Below are 25,499 nucleotides of genomic sequence, written 5' to 3'. Positions count from 1 at the left end.
ACTCTTTACATTGCTTAATGACATAAGACAGATTGAAACGGAGTTTGTGTTGTAGTAAGTAACTAGTAATTAGTGTCAGGAAATGTTGGACTTACTTTATTGGTAGCTATGATGGTACAGAGGATAAAGTGAAGCCCAGAGAATGAAGTAACATTGTCCAAGGTTGCACAGCTCCTACATGTCAGACTCCACCTCTGATCTTGGCACCACATTTCAGTGAACAATGAGCTCTGAATCGGTTCCCACTCCTTGCTCACTTTTTTTTTTTTTTTTTTTTGCGGTACGCGGGCCTCTCACCGTTGTGGCCTCTCCCGTTGCGGAGCACAGGCTCTGGACGCGCAGGCTCAGCGGCCATGGCTTACGGGCCCAACACCTCTGTGGCATGTGAGATCCTCCCGGACCGGGGCACGAACCCGCGTCCCCTGCATCGGCAGGCGGACTCCCAACCACTGCGCCACCAGGGAAGCCCTCCTTGCTCACTTTTAACATGCAATTCAGAAGAAAGACTGCCCCTAGCAATTTTGGAGAAAAGGTAACTAATGTATCTATGTATCTACCTTCATTGGACAGAAATAAGGGTGCTCAGTGGAGGAAAGATTCACTGTGAAACTGATCACTTACCATCTGTTTCCTTGACCTCTTCAATCCAAATGTTTTCAGATTGCTCAGCTCATAGCCTCAACCCAACCAGCCAGAAGGGTCCAAAGAGTAGAGAGGAGGACCATGAGCCACAAGAGCCCCTGAGCTGCAGAGGAAGGAGCAGAACAAGAGAGGAAGCCCCAAAAGGGTGGGCGTGTCTACACTCTCCGTCTCCCCAGCACCCTCTTCCGGGCCCTCATTACCTCCCTGTTCCTCAGGCTGTAAATGAGTGGGTTGAGCATTGGCACAAAGATGGTGTAGAAGGTGGAGATGGCTCTGTCTCCCGCTGGTGTTCCAGCAGAAGCCTTCTGCATGTAGTTAAATGTGCCTCCCCCGTAGTAAAGGCCCACCACAGCCAGGTGGGAGGAGCAAGTGGTCAGAGCCTTCTGTTTCCCCTCAGTAGAAGGCATGCTAATCACAGCCGTGAGGACCCGGGCATGGGAGGCCACAGTGACGCCCAGAAGCCGCATGACCACACAGCAAGCGTAGATGAAGTCCTGAAGAGCGAGGTGTCAGCACAAGAGAGCCTCAGCAGGGCGGGGATCTCACAGAAAAAGGGATCCACCTGTAGAGAGCCGCAGTAGGGGAAGCGGAAGACCACGCCCATGTCAGTCACGCTGCCGGCCACTCCAACCATCCAGGACACCAGGGTCATCAGACAACAGGCCTTCCAGTTCATGAGCGTAGGGTACCGCAGGGGGGTGACACACTGCCGCGTACCTGTCATAGGCCATGACACTAGGAGGAAGCACTCAGCTCCTCCTACCGTGACCACTAAGAAGACCTGAGCTGCGCAGCCACCCTGAGAGATGAACTTACTGCCCTAGAGGAAGTTGGCTGTCATCTTGGGTACTACCGTGTCATTCAGGGTCAGGTCCATGATAGAGAGCTGGCTGAGAAAAACGTGCATCGGGGTGTGCAGGCACCTATCGGCTTGTATGAGCAGGAAGAAGAGGATGTTGCCAGCCAGGGCGGCAGCAGAGGCCAGAGGACGAGGGAAAAAAGGAAGAAATCATATGGTGAGTAGCTGAACAGACCCAAAAGGATGAAATCCGCTAGGGCGGTGTGGTTCCACACATCCATGGCCTTGGCCCTGAAGAAAAAATAGAGGAGCAAGCATAAGGACAAAGCAACTTACCTGGCATCTGCCTCATACAAGGAATATAACTGCCTCCTGTCTCTTCTACAGGGCAGTGCCCAGCGCACCGTCATAGCCCCATCCTTTCCTTCTGCAGTGAATATCCATTTGCTCTCAGAGGTCCTCAGGATTTGATCTTATTTCTCTTGAAAGACCAGGGAGCAAGCCCCCAGAGGAGGAGGGTCAGAGAATGCAAGGGAGAGAGAGAAGGGGTTTTAAGGAACAGGTGACTAGCCATAGATTTACGAAAAGGGGATATAGATTTAAGAAGATGTAGGGGAACACAATGTCACCCCAAAATGTCTCTTTGGCATGTGGATTATTTAGAGCTGAAAACAATCCAGGCACAAAAGACTAAAGAAGAAACTTTGACCTTCCCCCTAAGCACCTAAAAGAATTTAGACAGAGGGCCTGTCCCAGAATAGAGCTATCACCAGAGATATCTACAAAGAACATGCACCAAGTGTGTATGTGTGTAGGGGTGGGGGGAGGGGGTGTGTGGGGTGTTGGGGGAAACTCTAGGCGGAGTCTAGAGATCAGAGTCCACTCTGTTTCCCATTGTCACTGTATGGCCCAGCAAACATTTATTTACCAAACATTTGCTTTTTCATCTCCATGTGAATTGCCTTCCTCCCCTTTGAAGTCCCAGACCACTACCCCCAAATCCTCTTTTGTCTTGAAAACTGAAGATGGTATTTAAGATGCAGGTTTTAGGGCTTCCCTGGTGGCACAGTGGTTGAGAGTCCGCCTGCCGATGCAGGGAACACGGCTTCGTGCCCGGTCCAGGAAGATCCCACATGCTGCGGAGCAGCTGGGCCCGTGAGCCATGGCCGCTGGGCCTAAGCGTCCAGAACCTGTGCTCCACAACGGGAGAGGCCCGCATACCACAAAAAAAAAAAAAAAAAGATGAAGGTTTTAACCCTTTTGGTGAGTTACTCAGTTTTCCTGAGTCTCTCTCAGATATGCATGTTACTAAACCTTTGTTTGATTTTCTCCTGTGAATCTGTTTCATGTCAATCTAATTCTTAGACCAGTAAGAAGAACCTCGACACGTATAGGAAAATTTCTTCCCCTCTGACAGGGGGAAGTGAGTATTGGGTGTGCAGAGAGAGAGAGAAGGAGGTGGGAAAGGGGGTGACAGGTGCAAGGACCAATACAAACTGAAAAGAAAGGAAAAGACTCCTACCTCCATTTTCCTTAGCAATTACTTAAAAAACGTGTAGTTAAAAAAAAAACGTGTAATTGTAAGTTCCTTATCTCTCTGAAATGTATGTAAACCTTTTAAAACTAAAATAAGCTCTAACCAGATTTCTGACTCAGGAATGTCTTCTCAAGGACCTAGAATCCATCTCTTTGAAATGTAATCATCAAGGAAGATAGAGCCCTTACATCTCAGGTTCTGTAGGTCAGGACCCTAACTTCAGCAGGCACCTTGCTCCAAGTTGCAGAACTCTCTGTTGTCATAACATGTGTGAAGTTTGTATTTGTTTGGATAAAGCCAGCTACCTAACACAGGTAGTCACCCCAATTACCAGGTGAATCTAGGATGAACTCTGTGTGACAAACGGTGCTGTTAAGTCCTCTTCCTTGAGGAGTAGCTACTGTTTATCTTGAGAGCATGTTATGTAATGGGTTGTCACTGTCTACCTATACAAAAGGGTGGCATTCCTTCTGTCTTTGCAATCTCTTGGCAGATTACCTGTGATGCACATCACGTGCTGATTTAATGTTTATTCAAAAATAAAACTTTTCTTTCTCTTCTTTTGCGGAGAGGTTTTCAGGGTAGGGAGGACATTTGTTTTTTAATTATATTTTCCCAACGCAGCAGGCACTGCAACAGAGCTAAGTGTTGTGTCAAATGCATCATGAGAACCTCAGAACTCTAGAAATGCCTCTCTGTGTGGGAAGCAGTCAGCCTTGAGGGCAGGTAAGGACATGCCAGGCATGCGGCCGCTGCTCGAAGGGACTGTCCCTACTTGTTCCCCTCCTTGTTCCATTCCATGGGAGATAAATCACCAGGGCCCAGAGATCAGAAAGAATGTAAAATGAGACAAGCAAAGCTGTCTTCCCCCTGCACATGCAGGTTATTTTTGATGCTTCTGGGTTTATGGGTTTCCTCCCAGGGAAGTTAACCTTGAGCCGAGACAGTCTGTAGATAATGTAAACCACCATCTGGCAGCCTTCCTTTTTCTAGTCTAGATAATCTGCAACTGTAGCGCAATAAAATTTGCCTTGCAACCATCAGTTGTCTTGGTCCTTCTGACCCCATCCGTCGGTGCTACTTCAGTTCCTTACCCCTTCCCTTCTGACCCTGGGCGGTGAGATCCTCTTTCTTCAGCTGGTCCACAGCATCTCTGGACATATGTCAACCCTCCAGCCCACACTGCTACTTTGACAGTGTGGTGTATGAGGGCAGGGACTTGGACATATCTGTCTCCCGGTTGTACATCACTCACCTTGGTTGACACTAACCTGGTTAAAACCTGTGACTGTTTTAAGAATCAGTGACAAATAATATTCCAAAGAAGGAATGGCCAATACTCATTCCACAAATGGTGGGCCTCCACAGGTGTATTTTGGAGTGTGTTGCTTCTGTCTCGTGTGATGTCACAATTGCAATTCAAGAATTTCCCCTAATGGAAACTGGAAAGACTGTCAAAGAGAGACAAAAACTATTGAAACCATTTGTGATAGGAAGATAATTATGAACAGAAAAAAAGAAGCAAGAGTGAGATTCCTGGGGTCCTGTGCTCATGACTGAAGTCATGCTTATGTCTCTAAGATGTCTGAGAAGATGTTTTTAAAAATGTGCATATGGGGGCTTCCCTGGGCTTCCCGGGTGGCGCAGTGGTTGGGAGTCTGCCTGCCGATGCGGGGGGCGCCGGTTCGTGCCCCGGTCCGGGAGGATGCCGCGTGCCGCGGAGCGGCTGGGCCCGTGGGCCGTGGCCGCTGGGCCTGCGCGTCCGGAGCCTGTGCTCCGCAGCAGGAGAGGCCGCAGCGGTGAGAGGCCCGCGTACCGCAAAAAAAAAAAAAAAAAAAAAATGTGCATATGCCTTGGTCCCACCCCATGGGGGAGTGGGTACTGGGTCTGGATGGGGCGTAGTCATATATGAGTTTTTAAAAGCTCCCAAGGTGATTCTGATGGGATATAGGTTCACACACTGGCTTAGGACAGTGTGCATGCACAATGCCATTTTCATCTTAGCAGTAGAGTCAGAATATCATGGCAGCAGACAGGGAAATCCTAGGACATAGCGAGTTACAGAGACATGCCAGCAAAGGGAGACAGAAAATAACTCAGGGAGGTAGATGCCAAGATCAGCACAGGCAGGAATGAAGTACGGCCACAGGGCACCACAGTAATGACGGCACACGTGTGGCAGTGACCCAACAGGTCTGTCTGCCTACTTTGGAACTGAGTCCAGAGACTGGAGATCAAATAAACAATGATAACAATTTTGCCCAAGTAAGATTACCATCTTCTTGGTCTCTGATACTGACAACTTTTGGCAACAAGGAGATATGTCTGTATCCAGCTGGACGCTCCCTAGGCTGAAACTTGAAGTCAGATCCACTTCTTCCCCTTCTGGTCACCTTTAGTCCATCATCTGGCAGGTCTTCCCTCACCCCCTTCAGCACCTACCACTCCCATTCAGGTCTCCACGGTTCACCTTCCACTCCACCCTGTGGAGCTCAGCAGAGATGGGTCAGACCCAAAAAATACACAAAGATCTAGTCCTCAGAGCAATGCATGAGCAATGTTGGCCTGAGTAAGGCTCTTACACATAGACTCTCCTCCAACTCCATGGCTCCAAATAAAAATTTATAGAATTAACCATCTAAGGCATTCTTCTGCTTCTTCATAAATCGATGAGCTCATGTCCCAGGTTCACACCTCTAGTTGTAGAATAAATATCCTGGGAGACCCAACTCAGCTCATAATGACCCCAGAGAACAGACAGACGCTCCATCCCAACGAGCAAGCCAAACTTAATGAAATGGCTTCAGGACAAAGTTCATTCCCCATAGCCCTGGCTTTGAAAAATACCCCAGACTCCCTTCTAAACAAAGGAAAGAGGCATCCATGAAACATCCCTTCACACGTCCACTTATACTTCTCTCAGGGGTCTCCACCCTCACCTCACCTATGGGGGCTGGGAGAGATGTGATCACCACTGAGTGTCACAGTGAATATTTAGCTACTCTCTGGGAACTGAATCGTGAATGACAAGAAGTGGAGTCTAGTCAGTTCTTCTGCAAATCTTGTACTCAATTGAAGTCCTGTAATTTTTCTACTCAATTATTGTTTTTTCATTGTTCATTCAACAAATAATTGTTGAGCACTGTGGATATAAATGAAGACCAGCTAAATGAGAAAAGTAAACACTATTTAGAGCTTCGTACAGCAAGGGAATCAACCATTGTCACTTGCATTTTGGCAGGGACTCAATGGCAGGCACTCTCATCATCTGAGTCCTTAGCTGACTCCTGTAATAAAAGACGGATTAACAAGAGAAAAACAAATAGAAATGTATTAATATGTATATCTCATGTATACAAGTGAGATAACTGGAGAAAGTGAAAAACTCTGAGATGACTTAGAATTCAGGCTTAAATACCTTCTTAATGTCAAAAGAGGAGTGGAGATACAGGCCACTTAAGGAAGAGTAGGTGGTTTTTAGCAAAGATGGATGGGCCTTAGAAGAATAGATGGGAAATATGATAGTTTCTGACAAAGTTCATCTGGATGTGGGTGTCACTTCGTATCTCTTCTCCCATGATAAGAGTCAATTTTCCCTGTGGGATGAAACTCCTGGGGAGGGGAGTTTTGACAATCACATTCCTTTGGGAGGATATGTTTATAGACACATAAGGGGGAGTTCAGAGAAAGTCTCTCCCTGCATTCACTGTGTTTCAAGTGCTTTTAGCTCAAAACAATCAAGATAGCACAGTGGAATTCTTTTGGGTGACATATTCTCCTATCCTCGAAGACAAATAGCAGATAGGCAAGTAAGTAAATGGGGAAGAAGGGAAAGCTCTTCCTTACTGTAGAATACTGACTCATAAATATAGGGAAAAAATGGGCTTAGAAAATTAACCATTTTGCAAGCACCATAGTAAAATGATTCAGGAATGCATCAATGGATGCTAAAGGGTTGAACAAGGGAGGGCTTAAGGAAAAACATAGACTTAAAGAATCTCTACATAACCACTTACTAATTACTGAGGAAAGAGTAGGCAAAGAACAACTGGTCAAAGTTAACATCAACAGTAAAGGGGCAAAAGATCAGGTGCTCAGAATGTGATTCTCTGAGAAAGACACAACATCACTTATGGAGTATTCCTGTACAGTTCTTTCTATTATTCCTGCAAATTTTTTGTAAGTCTAATATTGTTTACCCAAAAAGCGGTGGGAAACCCTCCCTTTGTTTTTCTTACACAGTTTCATTGTTAAACTTTTTTTGGATCCTAGATACACCTGAAATGTTGGAAATAATATGTGAGGTTAAAAACCTGACTTTATTTCTTTTTTTTCTCTTGGCTTTATATTTTTTGGTCATCAGCAAGCAGACACCAAATCACCAAGGTTCTATTAAGTTGTGTGAATTAAACCATTTGGTCTTGTACTGAGACCTGATGGATCAAAGTGGAGCAACTTGTAAGGTTTGGCTACGCTCAGAAACTCACCCAATGCATATTGGAAGTAAGAATAGGATAAAAATAGCAACTCAGCTCCTTTCAACTTGTTATTCTTCTGACAAACAAGTTAACATTAGCCTAAATTCCATCCCCAGGGCCTGAGGCTGTGCAGCCTCAGCCTTGCTCTCCTTTCCATTGCTGGCAGGCTCCAGTCTCCCTGGGGCAAGGGCCAGCCGTACCCTGCATCTCCATCAGTACCTTGAAGAGCACTAGGGTAGGCTGCAGATGGGTAGATGCCATCTTGGGCTCCAACCCGGTCCAGGAACTAGAGCTCCAGCGCACCCTTGAGACAGACAGCGCGTATGGGCAGCGTGCCTTTTGTTGAGGCTGCAAGCATCCCTAAAATGCTGGATCAGCATCTCCAGTGCCAAAGCCCGGGCTGGGGCGGGCAGTTCTCCAGCAGGAGACGCCTTCCTGCCGAAAAAAGCTCCATGTCTCCGTGGGCACGGAGCTCCAACCAGCATGCACGAGTCTGGGAACTTCCTCCTCTGGAGTGAGACTGCAACTTCACCAAAGGGTGGTAGTCCTACAGGCTGAGAGGTTTAGGTACTTATTTATGGTCTTTGGGATGGAGATGAATGTATCACGTGGCTTCCAGTGTCAAGTACCACGGGAGGCTCCTTAATCTTCCTCGTCTGATGTCAACTATGTCTTGGCAGCCAGAATGGATGAGCAGGACAGAAGGAGTCCTAAGAGTTCAGGTTCACCATTCACCCCCATTTTTCTTTTCCCCATTTCCCAGGCCTGAACCCCATTGTCTCCAGTCAGGGCAAGACATCAGCATTTGAAGGACTCAAGAGATTCTTAACTTCCCCCAGGCTTGGTGTGGACAGGTTGTGAGCACATAGTATATATATGTACATGGGAAGGGGAAAGGGGGAAAATCAAGAGTGGGGGAAGGAGAGATTTTTATATTGCTTTTACAAGTTTTTAAACTAGTAAGCTTGACATTAAGTGTCACAATTCTGTAGGTATTTGTTGTCACCAGGGAAATAGAGAAGAGACATGGAAATGTCAGCCGTTCTTGGGGACTGAGGACCTTCTTCCTTAATATATTAGCTCCAAGACATGAAGGTGGCCCCCATTCTTGTTTCCACTCACAGAGGACCCTGAAAAGAGACTCACTTACCTGATGCAAAATCAATACCTATGGAAACCCAAATCTTCAAAGGAGAGTAATTCTCTCATTCTTACTCTCAAGCCTCCAGGGAAAATTCAGAGTCCTCACCACAATAGCTGGCCGGAGGAGATCCACAAAATTATACAAGGCGTTTTTAAAAACAAGCAGTAGACGAAGTGAGAGAGTGACATGGACATATAGACACTACCAAATGTAAAATAGATAGCTAGTGGGAAGCAGCCGAATAGCACAGGGAGATCAGCTCGGTGCTTTGTGACCACCTGGAGGGCTGGGATAGGGAGGGTGGGAGGGAGACGCAAGAAGGAGGAGATATAGGGATATATGTATATGTATAGCTGATTCACTTTGTTATAAAGCAGAAACTAACACACCATTGTAAAGCAATTATACTCCAATAAAGATGTTAAAAAAAGTTGTAGATAATTGGACATTTCTCCTTCCTTATTCTGAAAATTGAGGAATAGATGACTCAATAAATACTGCAAATCAAAGTGGTCCTCGAGTCCAGAAACAGATGGACCTGTTTCACAGGTATAGGCAAGGGTTTGGAGAATTACTGCAAATCATGAGTTACCAGTTCTCAGTCAGCAACCTTGAGCAAGTTGCCCAACCTCTGTGAACTTCACTTTTCCTTGTCTGTTAAATAGGGATAAAGATTTTACAAAGCCGTTAGGAAAGTTAAGTGAATTGGTATCTGTGAAATGCATGGCAAGCAAAAGGTACTCAACCAATGACAGACTTCCATCCTCTGCTGCCTTCCCTCTTCTCTTGACAGCAGTCATCCCAGAAAAGCATCATTCACATATCTGGGTCACAATTACCTCATCTGGAGTAACAACCCGTATATCACAGGGTATTTGTGGTGAGTACATAAGATGAGATAAGTGAAGCACCAGGTAGGTAACAAGCGTATATCCAGTTGGGTTGATGCTCAAAAACCTCATAGTCATTGGCTAGAAACAATGCTACTCTCATATTTATTATACATTTCTTTTTCATACTATGGAGAAGGGAGTTCATCCAGATGAGGGGAAAAATGTGACCCTTGCAAAAGTTCTCCCACCTTTCATGTTTCCATTAAACCCAGGAGAAACAAGATGTGGACTGCCATGAGATTGAAGTCTAGAAGAGTCCTAAATGTAAATATAACTCTCTTGATTAACAGTTCTTCCCACCAGAGAACTTCTGCTAATTAGCAGAAGGGATGGAGCTGGAAAACAGGGCGCTCTCAGTCATGGGTTAGCCAGTGTCTTGCTAGAGGTGAATGCAGAAGTGAACTGACACTATTATAAGTGGAATCCAACCGTCTTCCAGCTCAAATCCTGATGTGGTCAAATAAATACAATCCTCAGTGGGTGTGACACTAAAAGAATTCAAGGGTTGTAGTGAAAGGCAGTAATCACATTTTAAACCAAAGGAGAATTGAAACTGCCTCAGCCCCAACTCAGCTCTTCTAATGGTGAGCTCAAAATGATCAGCACCTCATACATTTCTGGGAAAATAAAACAAATAAATGATCTCTTTCAGTCTCCAGTGTGGGTTATTCAAAATGTGTGACATAAAATCAAAAATTATAAAATATTCAAAAAGGCAAGAAAAAAAATTGTTACCTGCCAAGAGAAAACACCATCAATACAGGCAGACCCCTAGGTGGCCCAGGTTTAGAATTAGAAGAAAGAATTTTTAAATGACCAGTGCAAGTAGGTTAAATGAGGTACAGGATGAACCTGAGATTGAGTGACAAGAGAGATTTTCTGCAGAGCAATAGAAGTTTAGAAAGAACAATAGTGAAATTCTAGACCTGAAAAACACAAGCTGTGATGAAGAAATCATTGGATGAGATTAAGAGCATCTCGAACATAGTAGAAGGTAAAAAAATCATGAAGTAGAACAGAGATTGGCAAGTTTCTAAGGGACCAGATAGTAAATTTTTTAGGCGCAAGCCCTATGATCTTTGTCACTGCTACTGAACTCTGCTGTTTTTACATAAAAGTGGCCTTAGACAATGTGTAAATGATTGTAGCTTTGTTCCAATAAGACTTTATTTTTAAAAATAGCCAGTGGACCATATTTGGCCCATGGGTCATAGTTTCCTGACCCCTGAACTATAAGACTAGCCAGTAGAAAGTCCTCAAGCTAAACACAGAAAGAGAACAGAATGGAAATGAAAACAGCATCAGAAACCTATTGGAAAATATCAAATAATCTAACAAGTGTGTCAAGGAGTCCAAGAAAGAGAAAAGAGAAATATTTCCCCAAAATACTTGACATGGTACTGGCCTAAAATTTTCCATAATTATATATGACCCCAGTGTGTAGATCTAATTATCATTTAATTCAAATGATTAAAAAGAAACCCAGACTTCAGCACATTATTATCAAGCTGCTGAAAACATATAGTAGCGAAAAAGCCTTAAAATTAACCAAAGAGGGCTTCCCTGGTGGCGCAGTGGTTGAGAGTCCACCTGCTGATGCAGGGGACACGAGTTCGTGCCCTGGTCTGGGAAGATCCCACATGCTGTGGAGCGGCTGTGCCCGTGAACCATGGCCACTGAGCCTGCGCGTCCGGAGCTTGTTGCTCCACAACGGGAGAGGCCACAACAGTGAGAGGCCCGCGTACCGCAAAAAAAAAAAAAAAAAAAAAAAAAATTAACCTAAGAAAACAGGACACAACATAATTAATAATCTCCATTAAATATATAGGTGAACTCATTGGAAACTGGAGACAAGAAACAAATGGAAAGACATATTTAAAGTGCTGAAAGAAAAAAACTGTCAATCTACAATTTTAAAACCAGCAAAATACTGTTTAAGAATGAAGGCAAGGGGCTTCCTTGTCAGTCCAGTGGTTAAATCTCTGCATGTCCACTGCAGGGGGCACAGGTTTGATCTCTGGTTGGGGAACTAAGATCTCACATGCTTGCGCAGTGCAGCCAAAAAAATAAAATAAAAAATTTTTTAAATGAAGGCAAAATAAGAATATTTTTAGACAAGCCAAAGCAAGAGAATTTCCAGCATACGCAAACAAGATTTTTTAAAGGAATTATTTCAGACTAAGGGGAAATGATAGAAGATCAAAGCACAAGGAATGAAAAGCAGCAAAATAGAATATGTAAATAAATATAACAGACAATATTTCCTCAAATGAGTTAATCACTTCCTGTCTAGAAAAAAATATTAAAAGTGCATTGGGGATTTCAACATATGTGGAAATAAGCATATGACAAAAACACACTAGCCAGAAAAACCATAAATAGATTTAAAATATTGTAAATTTTCTATATTATACCTGAATTGATACAACATTAAATCAAACTGTAAACTGTAAGAAGTAGAAGACGCATAGTGTAAATATTAAAACAGCCACTAAAAAACAAAGAAAGTGGTATACCTAAAAGGTAATTGAGGGGATAAAATGGAACACCAATTTTGATTAATCCAATAGAATGTCAACAGAAGTAATTTTCTTAAAGGAAGTACAAGTGGAAAACAAGGAGCAAAATTGTAGATTTAAATCCATCCACAGCAATAACTACAATAAATATAAACGGAGTAAACACTTCAGTTAATAGAATTGTATAGACAGAGGTTTAAAAAATAATAAGAGCCTATGAGAAGCAGAGCAGGGAGGAGTCAAGATGGTGACCTAAGGGGACGTGGAGTTTGCATCTCTGTGTAACTAGGGCATCTACCAGGCACTGGTGGGGAACCACGGACACCTAAGTGGACAGGAGGAACCCCCGAGTGACCAGGTAGGACGTGGGGGTGAAGGAGGGTGAGGAGGAGTGGAGGTGGGATGGGACTGGCCCCCCTCAGGGCGGCTGGGGGAGGGGTGGGGATCCAACACCTGGAGAGGAGACCCTCGGGTGGGTGGAAGATCAGAAGGGAACATGGCCAGCATTTCCCCTGCCCACTTGGGCCCTGGGGAGCCTGCTGAGTTCCTGGGCCTTATCCTCTGCCCACCAAAGCTCCCTCCAGCCACATGGGTCCTGCGGGAGTGGGAGGGAGAGTGGAGGAATGGAAAGGAGGGTGGCCAGCATTTCCCTCGCGCACTTGGGCCCCGTGGAGCCTGCTGAGGTCCCAGGCCTAATCATCCAGCCTCTGAGAACCCCTTCAATTGTGCTGGGCCTAAAATCCACCCCTCACACACACCCAGGGCCTCACCTCCGAACTCCACACTCCAAGGCCCCCCTTGGCTGTGCTGCTTTTCCCGGCTGCATGGGTCCTGAGCCTAGGCCTCACCCCATACCTAAAGCTCGCCCCACCTAGACCCTGCCCCCAAAGCCTATTCTGGTCTCACAGGTTCTTAGCATAGGCCCTGACCCCTGCCTAAGCTCTGTCCCCCATAGCCAAGGCCTTTTCCAGCCTTTTTATTTGTTTGTTTGTTTTTTAGGTTGTTGTTCTGCTTCACCTTGTTACTGTTAATTCATTTATATTTTTATTTTTTCTAATAAATTTTTTATATTTCTAATTTTATTTTATTCATTATACTTTGTTATTCTTTTGGCTTGTTCCCCCCCTTTTTTTTCTTTTTTCTGTTGAGGTTCTAACTTGTAATTGTTTCAGTTATATTTTTATTTTTCCTAATATATTATTTATTTATCGAATTTTATTTTATTTTTTATTCTTTGGTATTTTACTGCCCTTTTTCTTTTCTTTTCTTTTGCCATGCCACACAGCTTGTGGGATCTTGGTTCCCAGCCTGGGGGTCGGGTCTGAGCTCCTATGGTGGGAGCCCCGAGTCCAAACCACTGGACTAACAGAGAACCTCAGACTCTAGGGAATATTAATCAGAGTCAGGTCTCCCAGAGGTCCTCATCTCGGCATCAAGACCCACCTCTACCTAACTGCCTGTAAACTCCACTGCTGGATGCCTCAGCCCAAACAACCAGTAAGACAGGAATACAGCCTCACCCATCAAAAAAAAAAAATGAAATGACAAAAATATGTTACAGACGAAGGAGCAAGGTAAAAACCTACAAGATCAAATAAACAAAGAGGAAATAGGCAACCTACCTGAAAAAGAATTCAGACTAATAGTACTAATACTACTAATATTACTAATAGTAAAGATGATCCCAAATCCCAGAAATAGAATGGAGGCACAGATTGAGAAAATACAAGAAATGTTTCACAAAGACCTAGAAGAACTAAAGGACAAACAAAACATTGATGAACAACACAAAAACTGAAATGAAAAATACGCTAGAAGGGATCAATAGTAGAATAACTGAGGCAGAAGAGTGAATACGTGAGCTAGAAGATAGAATGGTGAAAATAAGTGCTGAGAGCAGAATAAAGAGAAAAGAATGAAAAGAATCCAGGATAGTCTCAGAGACCTCTGGGACAACACTAAGTGCACCAGCATTCAAATTATAGGGGTCCCAGAAGAGGAAGAGAAAGAGAAAGGGTCTGAGAAAATATTTGAAGAGATTATAAAGTTTCCCAGCATGGGAAAGGAAATGGTCAACCCAGTCCAGGAAATGCAGAGATTCCAATACAGGATAACCCTAGGAGAAACGCAGCAAGACACATAAAAATCAAAGTAACAAAAATTAAATTCAAAGAAAAAATACTAAAAGGAGCGAGGGAAAAGCAATAAATAACAAACAAGGGGATCCCCATAAGGGTATCAGCTGATTTTTCTACAGAAACTTTGCAGGCCAGAAGGGAAAGTCAGGACATATTTAAAGTGATGAAAGGGAAAAACCTCCAACCAAGATTACTCTACCCAGCAAGGATCTCATTCAGATGTGACAGAGAAATCAAAGCTCCACAGACAAGCAAAAGCCAAGAATTCGGCACCACCAAACCAGCTTTATAGCAAATGCTAAAGGAACTTCTCTAGGCAGGAAACACAAGAAAAGAAAAAGAAGTAAAAGAACAAATCCAAATCAATTAAGAAAATGGTAATAGGAACAAACATACGGATAATGACCTTGAATGTAAATGGTTTAAATGCTCCAACCAAAAGACACAGACTGGCTGAATGGATACAAAAACAAGACCCATATGTATGCCCTCAACAAGAGACCTAGGGACCTAGGGACACATCCAGACTGAAAGTGAAGGGATGGAAAAAGATATTCACCCAAAAGGATGTGTTGCCAATTACTAGAGCGACCATGCATGGGGAAAACAGATATATTCAAACATTTTAGGAATTAAAAGTGTTGACTTACCCCCAAAATAACACCCGAATAACCTGCAGATCAAACAAGGCCAATATTATTACTTAATTAGAAAAGGTAAACACCATCTTGTCAGAATCTTAGTTTCGTAAGGGAAGATCAATGCTTCATGTGTATAGTTTTAGGAACTGGATTTGAGTAGTTTGAAGTGGCTCTGACAATGCAAGGATCTGACTGGAACTGGTCAAAATCCATAATATAACAGGATTGATGGTCACCACGAGCATGAGTTGGGGAGGAGTCTTGGTGAGAAAACAATTATTTGGTAAGAAGCTGAGTTTGGCCAGCTGAGTCATCCATCATGCAGAAAAGGGGACTGATTGAACAGTCTAGTGTTCAGATAAAGCTAACAATGAAGTTATATTCTGACTTATAGCCTTATCATCCTGGGCAAGAATTTCCTGGAATATATAGAAAAGTCTTATTGATGTAAGGACTTTCATTTTGAATCTTGATAATTAAGTCATGTGAATACAGATGGTCTTAGTTTCCTCTAGATAGTAGCTCTAAATTGATAATTTCTTGTGACCCCAAACTCCACTGCAGTCTACCAAAGTGGGGGTTTATGATGAGGAGGTGGTAAGTGGTGTTTTGGCCCAAGTTCAAATCACAGTGGTCCTAGTAGGTCCGTAAACCTATCGCGTAGCTATTTCCCAGATCCTTAATGTATATTTTGAATAGTCATACCCAGAAACTAGTAGGAAACCCATACTGGCTCTCTGAACCCTAGCGGGAGTTTTATTATGGCAGAAAGAACGAGTGGAAGCTCAGGAACTTCTATTTCCTACCAGAGAGTAAACAAAAATTAATACTGTATCTCTAGGAGACCTGCATGTATTAATGCTACCATAAACTTGAAATGTGCACATCTTTTTTTGGCCTTTACAGAAAGTGAATGGACCTTAGAAAATTACTATAGATTGTTGTAAAGTTAATCAGATGGTAACTTTAACTGCAGTGGCTGTTACCACCTATGTACTAACAGAATGCCTCAGATATAATCAAAGCACCTTGCTCAGCATTGCTTCTGATCAGGAAATTATTTCATAGCAAAAGAATGGCAGCAATGGACTTGTGTCCATAGAACTGACTGGTCTTGTATATGTGTCATCACTCAGAAGCAGTTGGCCTCAGTTATGGTACCAACTCATTTACAGTGTCATTTCAGAAATAAGACCCTGAAAATATGGAGTTCTATCTCATATAATGCAATATGTGCTTTGATTCAGTAATCAATATATGGGGCTATTTCTCCCATAACTGAACAACAATGGTCCCATCCAATCAGAAATTGAAATTTTACCTGGTTATTTTAGACTTCTCATGCCAGTGAACTAATAGGTAAATAGGACAGCAGCTCCACTAGAGTGGGGTGGGTTGATTGATCTCAATTACAAGGGTTATAGAGGACAATCCTGAGACAGGGGATTCTCTGGGGCACCTTTCAGTACTTCCATGTCCAATAGTAAAAGATAATGGAAAAGTACAGCCACCAAAAATACAGGTAGTACCACTGAGGATTCAGACCTTTTTGGAATGAAGACATAGAGTACACCACCAGATAAATTATCCCAAAGGCATGAGGTTCTAGCTGAGAGCAAAGGAAATAAGGAATGGAAAATGGAAGAAGAAAGTTATAAATATCAATTATGGCTTCATGATCAATTAGCCTGTTGGGGTGTGTGTGTGTGTGTGTGTGTGCGCGCGCACATGTATGTGAGCTAGTTTGTTCTTATCTCTCTCTCTGCTCCTTCCTCTTACTATTTATATACTGATTGCTGTGGATAGCCAATATGCAGAGATTGTGACTGAGTATGAGCTATAACTGACATTGCCCATAGATGAATACTATAACTAATGAAGGATAACATGTATATGAAGAATAGTTACACATTGTTATGCTGTTGTTGCTATTTAACAGAAGTTCAAATATGGGTAAAATGATCCGGATGCTGAGTAGCCAAAGGAGTGGACTGTGCCAGTTCTTAAACTATTGCCTCAGCTCAAAATTCACATTTCTAGGGCTTCCCTGGTGGCTCAGTGGTTGAGAGTCCGCCTGCGGATGCAGGGGACGCGGGTTCGTGCCCCGGTCCGCGAAGATCCCACATGCCGCGGAGCGGCTGGGCCCGTGCGCCATGGATGCTGAGCCTGCGCGTCCGGAGCCTGTGCTCTGCAACGGGAGAGGCCACAACGGTGAGAGGCCCGCATACTGCGAAAAAAAAATTCACATTTCTACACTCCAATTTTTTATTCTAGGGCTGCTTTGTCTTCAAGGTTCACATTAGGATCTGCCAATAGGGCCACTAGAAGGAGACCGTAAGCCAGGGGAAGAGATAGAAAACTCTTTCATGATTTCCTGTTTTCTTCTGTCCAACCAATCCAGCAATGTCTCTTCATCCAGGCAGTTGGTTTGACTTTGCAGTTTATTTTCGCACTCACAGAACCAGTCTCATCCTGTCCTTCAGAGGCACAAGCACTAGCTGACCAACCCCTATTCCTGGGCAGTCTTGGGATAGAGACTCTCCTGTGAACTTCTGGGGTGTCAGAACCAACTGCATAGCCCCCACTTGTCAGAAGGCTAGGACCGAGCTCTGCAATCCCCTCTTTTTCCTCTAGGCTCTGGAGGAACCATCATAAGTCAGGGCCGAGCAGGCTTCTCTATGTCACCTATATGGGAGACACCTCCATAGGTACCTTCTGAGATAGGAATACCAGCTGGTCAGTGCTCACTCCTCAGACATCTGGACTCTAAGACTTCGGGTTTTAATGGCTCTAACCTCTCCCTTTACATCCCCAGGCCTAGGAATAGTAGCTTCTTTCTGCAGGTTGTTTTTTCCTCTTCAATCCTTAGTGTTCTTGTTTTGTCATTTCAGATCTCAAATATCTGGTTAACAACTCTTTACACTACATTTTTTTCTGCTAAAATAATGGATATGGTTTTATTCCTGGCTGGACCCTGTCTGATATGTAAGATATAAAATAATGGCTCAATTTCTGTCTTTATTTCTGTTCTAATATTCAACTTCCAAAACGTATAGTTTTACTTTTGCAGAACTTGAAGTACAGAAATAATCACAGTTGCCACAGCAAATTTGCTATGTGAATAGTGCTTTTAAAAATGGTTTCATATATATTATCCCATTAGATGCCTCTTCCTGCATTTATTCAATAAAGTTTTATTAAGCAACTGTTGTCTATAAGGCACAGAGCCAGGTATTGAAAACACACAAATAATTTCTAAGCAGTTAAGGGTATATTTATATCTCTTAAAGGAAGTTTTGTAAAGCCTCTCATGGGAGAAGACTAGGGACCACCCAAGAAAGAATTATAGAGACTCAATTTCTGCCATCTAGAAAGTTTTTTTTTAATATCCATATTTATTAGGTAAAATCATCAATTTAATAATATAGATGACACAAAAAGGAAAAAGGACAGTGCCCAGCACATAGTAAGCGTTCGACAAAACACAGTTATAACCAAGAAGAATTAAGAAATTGAGTGAATTTACTTCAAGGACTTCGTAAATGATCAATAATGACAATAACGACAATGCATTGCTTCGTCATGGGGCTTTAGATTTACATGCAGTGATCCCTACAGAATCCCTGTGAGGTAAGGCAGGTGTCATGATTCTCATTTATTGATGAGGAAATAGACACTCCCAAAGGGTGAATGACTTTGCAGCATTATGCAACCAGGAGGTGGCAGCACCAGGTAGCAGATGCCCTGGCCGTCAGTGCCGACTGCCAATCCCGCAACGATCCAGCCCCTTCTTTTTTTTTTTTTTCTTTCGGTACGCGGGCCTCTCACTGTTGTGGCTTCTCCCGTTGCGGAGCACAGGCTCCGGATGCGCAGGCTCAGCGGCCATGGCTCATGGGCCCAGCCGCTCCGCGGCATGTGGGATCTTCCCGGACCGGGGCACGAACCCGTTTTCCCTGCATCGGCAGGCGAACTCTCAACCACTGCGCCACCAGGGAAGCCCCAGCCCCTTCTTTAGGGCCCCCATCACCTCCCGATTCCTCAAGCTATAAATGAGAGGGTTGAGCATCGGAGTAAGGACTGTGTAGAAGATAAGAGACCACATTGTCATGGCTTGGGGCCTGATAGCGCCTGGGTCTCAGATAGATAAACATGGCTGCCCCATAGAAGAGGGACACTGCTGTCAGGTGGGAAGAACAGGTGGCCAGAGCCTTTTTATGGGCCTGAGCAGTGTGCATGGGGAGCGCAGATCCCCGGAGGTGAGCATAAGAGGCCACGATGATGGAGAAGGGCAAGAGCAGCATGAATACATAGCAAGCAAAAAACAGTATCAGGGCTTTCCTGGTGGCGCAGTGGTTGAGAGTCCGCCTGCCGATGCAGGGGACACGGGTTCGTGCCCCGGTCCGGGAAGATCCCACATGCCGCGGAGCAGCTGGGCCCCGTGAGCCATGGCCGCTGAGCCTGCGCGTCCAGAGCCTGAGCTCCGCAACCGGAGAGGCCACAACAGTGAGAGGCCCGCGTACCGCAAAAAACAAACAAACAAAAAACAGGGTATCAAAAATGGATGTGTCTGCACAGGCCAGTTTCAATAAAGCTGGCACCTCACAGAAGAAGTGGTCCACATTCCTCGAGCCACAGTAGGGTAAGCTCATGGCTCCTGCCATCTGCATCATTCCATCTATTATCCCCAAAGTCCATGAACTCCCAGCAATCTGGAGACAAACCCCCTGACTCATGAGGATGGGATAGTGAAGTGGGTGGCTAATGGCCACATAGCAGTCATAAGCCATGAGTCCCGGCAAGAGCCCTTCAGATCCCACAAGAGAGATGAGAAAAACAATCTGTATGCCACCACACACAAAGGAGATGGATTTTCAGCCAGAGAGAAGTTGGCTGCCATCTTGGGCACAGTGGCACAGACCAACATGAGGTCCATGAGGGAGAGGTGACTGAGGAAGAAGTACATGGGTGTACGAGGATCAATGTAGATGAGGAAGATGAGGAGGACATTGCCACAGAGGGCAACTGTGGAGACCACCATAACCACAGAGAACAGGGCAAGATCAGTCTGGCTATGAGAAGAGATTCCCAAGAGGATGAAGCCATCTATAGATCCCCTGGATCAGTTGTTCCCAGTCACCTGAGAACATGGGCAGAGAAATTCTAAGATTGAGTGACATGTCTTTATTTATCTCTGGATTATTATTCTTCAGTCTTCTGTATCTTTTGTAATTTATTAGAGCACAACAACATATGCCTAGGGACACACGAGTATATTCTTTCATTTTTCCCATGACACGGATGATAGGATCTTTGCTAGCTCATAGAATTGAACCATTTATCTACATTTGTACATATTCATACCAAGAAGAATAGAAACTGAATTAGTTTATGTGTCACAGGACTGTTGGACAATCCTTCAATAGGCAAAACATTGGCTTTCCCATAAGGCACTGACTGTTTTTAGCTGGGATTAAATGGACTCAGTAAACTATCTCTAGCAGGACTCGGACCATTTCATCCCCAAGAGATCATTCATATACGTTACAATAAAGGAAGGTAACGGAGACTTGAGATGTTCTTTATTTTGCTTAGGCCAAATATCTTGAAATCATTTTTTAATTCCTCTATGTCTTTTATTCCCTAGATCCAAACCATCAGTAAAGCCTCTTGGCTATACATTCAGAATACCTCAGAATCCAATGAATGCTTATGCCCACTGCAACTGTCCTGGTCCAAGCCACCATCTTCTCTCAGATGGACTATTGTAGGCTTCTATCCAGTCTCTTGACATCTATCCTTGAATCCCTTGAGTCTGCTCTCATAACAATTCAAATGAGTCTGCTTAAAATTTAAGTCATATGATGTAATTCTCTTGCTGAAAGTAACTCAGTGACTCCCCAAATTACTCCAAATAAAGCCCAAATCCTTGCAGTGACACACAAGGCCCTACATGATACACCCACACAGACACAGACACACACGCGCGCGCACACACACACACACACACACTCATATACACCGATACCTCTGACCTCATCTCCTACTGTGTCCCCTTCACTCACTGTGCTTCCTTGAATTTCCTTGGACAAATTGGACAAACACCCACCTTTGGATCTTTGCGTTTTCTTCTCTTTGGAATGCTCTTTCCTCAGATTTCTGTCTCTCATCTGCTTCAGATATTTATTCAAATGCCAACCTCTCTAGAGATGGCTTCTGTGAAAGTCACTGAAGTGATAAACGTCTTGCATTTTCAAGCCCTCCCCTGCTCTTGGTTTCTCCACAGCACTTATACCATTTCACACACACATGCTTACATTTTTAAACTTTTATGGTCTGTCTCATCCCACTGGAATAAGAGCACCATTTATTATTCACCATGATATTGGCAGCCCCTAGAAAGGTTGCCTAGTTCATAGTATAACCTTCAGTACGTAAGTGTTGATTGAATAAAGTAATCATGATGAAGTAATACATGGCTGCCGCTTCCATTTTCTCAAAGTAGAGAGACTCCCCCTTTAATTGATGGAGCCCTTGTTCTTGACCTCAATATACTAGTTCACTGTTATATTTCTTCCTCTGAGGGATAGTGAGTGATATAGTAAGAACAATATTGAGGTATTTAAAAAAAAAAAACAGGACTTCTCTGCAAACGGATGATAGTGGCATCCAGGTGACATTTGTTTGGGGTGTATTCATGTCTACCTTACCTCCTTGCAAAGAGGAAACAAGTCAACCCCACAGAACACACTCTTTGTGTGAAGAAACAGAGTAATTTCAAAAACTAGGATAGGCCTGCCCAGATCCACCACCAGGGAGGCAGGCTTTGTGAGCTGAGATCTTACAGAATGGAGCACATCCTGACTCATGCCCAAAAAAGACATGAGCAGGTGTCTTTGCCAACAACAACACAAGGTGTGATGTTGAAGCTAGTGGGGAGGTCCTACAGGAGCAAATCACTGTTCCTACAGCCTTCAAATACCATCTTGGCCATATTAGCCCCAGACTAAACCAATCAACTGAACCAACCAGGTCCCATAGACCTCACACCAGAAATTCCTCCTCTTGTGCTAAGGACGTACTGTGTGCAGAATCATTCAGCTACATGCACCTTCAAAGACATGCACTCTACACGTCCTCTTCTCCCCCCCACAACCCTCCACCACCTTATACTACAATATCATAGAGTTGATTAATGACATTTAAACTCCTTTGAATTCTCTTTTTTTTTTTTTTTTTTTTTGCAGTACGTGGGCCTCTCATTGTTGTGGCCTCTCCGGTTGTGGAGCACAGGCTAGAGACGCGCAGGCTCAGTGGCCATGGCTCATGGGCCCAGACGCTCCGCGGCATGTGGGATCTTCCCGGACCGGGGCACGAACCCATGTCCCCTGCATCGGCAGGCGGACTCCCAACCACTGTGCCACCAGGGAAGCCCTGAATTCTAATTCTTATACCACTGTGTACTCATCACCTCCACTTGGATGTGCAATGGGCTTATGCTACCTAAAGTGACCAAATAGAGTCCTTGGTCTCCTCTAGAGAAACATCTGGTCTAACCTTCTTCCCAGGTAAATTAAGGGCAGGTCTGTCCAGCTTCCAAGGGTACAACACATGGGTCACATTGAACCTCTCCTTCCCTCACACATCCCAACATCATAAATCCCTGCTGGTTCTTCCTGCAAAATGTATGTAACTCTGACCACTTCACAATCTTGCCCATCTCACCTGGCCACACTGTCATCACCGCTCCCCTGGTTGATGGTGGCCCCTAATTGAATTTGCCTCATCATTCATTCCATCCTTGCCCCCATCCCAGTCTCTTTGCACACAGCACTGAAGTGAACCCGTCTCTCTAAGAAGATGGGTTCTTGAAGCAGAATAAAGGAATGCTTTTATCAGCAGAACTTCCATCACCACCCAGACCTCCTTTCCTTCTGCTCTCCCCAGAATTCCCATGACTCTCGTCTCACCAGCATCCTGTGTTTCCTCCCACACCAGCCTCGGAGGCCTTGGTCCTTGTTCTTGCCTACTCATGGAAATCTCTTCCCACATACGCTCCACCTGGTCCACTCACCTCCTAACTAACTTTCTCAGCCAGGGCTTCCTCACACCTATTTGGAGTTGAAATCCCTCTTCCCTCCCCATTCCTTCCCTGCCTTATGTTTCTCTTAGCATTCAACACCATTGGGCATGCTACATTTAATTCGTATGAATTTGTTTTCTGCTTTCCAACTAGAACCTATATCCCCCATGCCACTTTTTCTCATGGGAGGATCCCCGGCTCTTAGAGCAGTGACTGGCATGTATTACGTGCTCAGTAAATACTGTCAAATGATTGATTGTATGCAAACAACTCAAGAAACTATTCTAGCATCTCACATATTCATTTCCTGCTCATTAACTTCATTCCTTTCTGCTGACTAGTTAATGGCTGCATTTTTCTTCTGAGAAATGACACCATAAAGAAGCCACCTTGTATCTAAAATATACTTTGGGGGACAAGCTGACTCTATGTCACATATCAGCCCTCTCCTTCCTGCCCCTTTACCTCCATGTCTCCCCACTCATCCTTTTTCCTCCTGTTAACCACTCTTCAACCCAGGAACCCAACACTATGGCCCCCAATCCAAAATGAGGGAAAGAGGAAAGAAAAAGGTCAATGATACATTTTCTTTCTTTAGAAAGAAAAACAGAGAAATAGATCAAATGAAAAGGACTAGAAGAAAGAAAGGAAAGACAAAGACAAATAACACTAAAAGATATGTGCCCTCCACCTACTCCAAAAAAAAAAAGCTGAAAGAGGCAGACAACAACAGGAAGAAGAAATGCTGATAATTTTTTTAACATCTTTATTGGAGTATAATTGCTTTACAATGGTGTGTTAGTTTCTGCTGTATAACAAAGTGAATCAGCTATACATATACATACATCCCATATCTCCTCCCTCTTGCATCTCCCTCCCACCTTCCCTATCCCACCCTTCTAGGTGGTCACAAAGCGCCCGAGCTGATCTCCCTGTGCTATGTGGCTGCTTCCCACTAGCTATCTATTTTACATTTGGTAGTGTAAATATGTCCATGCCACTCTCTCATTTCGCCCCAGCTTACACTTCCCCCTGCCCATGTCCTCAAGTCCATTCTCTATGTCTGTGTCTTTATTCCTGTCCTGCCCCTAGGTTCTTCAGAACTTTTTTTTAGATTCCATATATATGTGTTAGCATACGGTATTTGTTTTTCTCTTTCTGGATTACTTCACTCTGCATGACAGTCTCTAGGTCCATCCACCTCGCTACAAATAACTCAATTTCATTTCTTTTTATGACAGAGTAATATTCCATTATATATATGTGACACATCTTCTTTATACATTCATCTGTCGATGGACACTTAGGTTGTTTCCATCTCTGGACTATTGTAAGTAGAGCTGCAATGAACATTGTGGTACATGACTCTTTTTGAATCATGGTTTTCTCAGGGTATATGCCCAGTAGTAGGATTGCTGGGTCATATGGTAGTTCTAGTTTTAGTTTTTTAAGGAACCTCCATACTGTTCTCCATAGTGGCTCTATCAATTTACATTCCTACCAACAGTAGAAATGCTGATAATTAAATATAAATGCGAAATGACCAGCAACTAGTAATAGATGCAGCAAAGAGGAGAGAAGGGGGTGACAGGAAATGACCCTCACTCACCTTTAAGTGGGTTCCCTGAAGGAAAACCAATTCAGCAGATACCCTGTGGAGGAGATTCCAGCATTAAAATCATTTCTTCATCCTTCCATGTGTTTGCACTTACTGGGTCAGAGGGGTCAGGGAGGAGCCCCCCAGCTCTGAACTCCTTCCTCAGCTCCCACCAACCTCTCAGCCCAGCTGTGGGTGTCCACGTCACCCTCAGCCTCCCTGTGACTCTCTAACTCAGACAATGGGCCTCAGACAGGCAACAGCCTCCTCTCAGCAAAAGGGGTGTGGAGAAAGTGAACTTAGTCAAGGAGACGGTGGTGGGCAGATGGGGACAGAGCCAGGATCCGTGTATCTGAGCCCACTCCCTGATTCCCATCCACCTTCCACGGGCTGCCTCCCAGCCTGGGTTGCAGAACTGTCTCCCGCTGCCCATGCAGGTGCTTAACAAAGAAGCTGAGTGAGGAAGGTAAAGCTGTGAAGTCCCAGGGGAGCCCACAAACTCCAGCCCTGGAGCAGAAGCTCCCAAGTTTATAATTAAAGAAAACCAAACAGGGAGCTTGGGGACAGGACCAGAAGAAGGGCCAGTGGGACAGTGTGGGGAAACCTGGTCATGGGAGGGGCACAGAGCAACCAGGGCACAGGAATGGGGAACAAGTTTCTTGGTGCTCTACCCCTCACCACAAACAAATTCCACACTTCCCCAGTGACCCCAAGGGCCTCCATGGGGTCTCCACCCTTGGGTTCCCTGATAGACTTTCTCTGCACCCCAGAATCTACACATGTTTTTTGCCGGCCCCATGAAGTCAACATACATTTATTGAGAACCCATGATATATAGAGCACTGGGTGAGCTGTTATGCTTGAATCAAAGGTGGAGACTGAACACAATCCTGGCCCTGAGAAGTTTATAACCTGATGGGAGGGGAAGAAGAGCACCCACATTCATGAGACTCACAGGGTGGCATGGGACTGGCTGTCATCCCAAACCCGGTCAGTCATACCTGTAAGCTCAGAGCCTTTCACAGTTTGCT

At 44.3% G+C, this 25,499-nt stretch overlaps 1 protein-coding gene and 1 pseudogene across 1 annotated transcript; both read right to left on the bottom strand.

Moving 5' to 3' along the window:
• Window positions 1-797: 797 nt before the first annotated feature.
• LOC137222178 (olfactory receptor 2M3-like) lies at window positions 798-1,722 on the bottom strand (annotated as a pseudogene).
• Window positions 1,723-6,223: 4,501 nt separating this feature from the next.
• LOC137221054 (olfactory receptor 2V1-like) lies at window positions 6,224-22,575 on the bottom strand. Its single transcript, XM_067730254.1, is given in 4 exon segments — window positions 6,224-6,265; window positions 19,330-19,661; window positions 19,664-19,905; window positions 22,514-22,575. Coding segments are annotated over 4 exon segments (678 nt in total).
• Between the last annotated feature and the right edge of the window lie 2,924 nt (window positions 22,576-25,499).

Source organism: Pseudorca crassidens, chromosome 3, assembly GCF_039906515.1.
Source record: "Pseudorca crassidens isolate mPseCra1 chromosome 3, mPseCra1.hap1, whole genome shotgun sequence".
NCBI classification, from domain to species: domain Eukaryota; kingdom Metazoa; phylum Chordata; class Mammalia; order Artiodactyla; family Delphinidae; genus Pseudorca; species Pseudorca crassidens.
The sequence above is the reverse complement of the archived record's forward strand: the minus strand, read 5'-3'. Positions and strand labels throughout refer to the sequence as shown.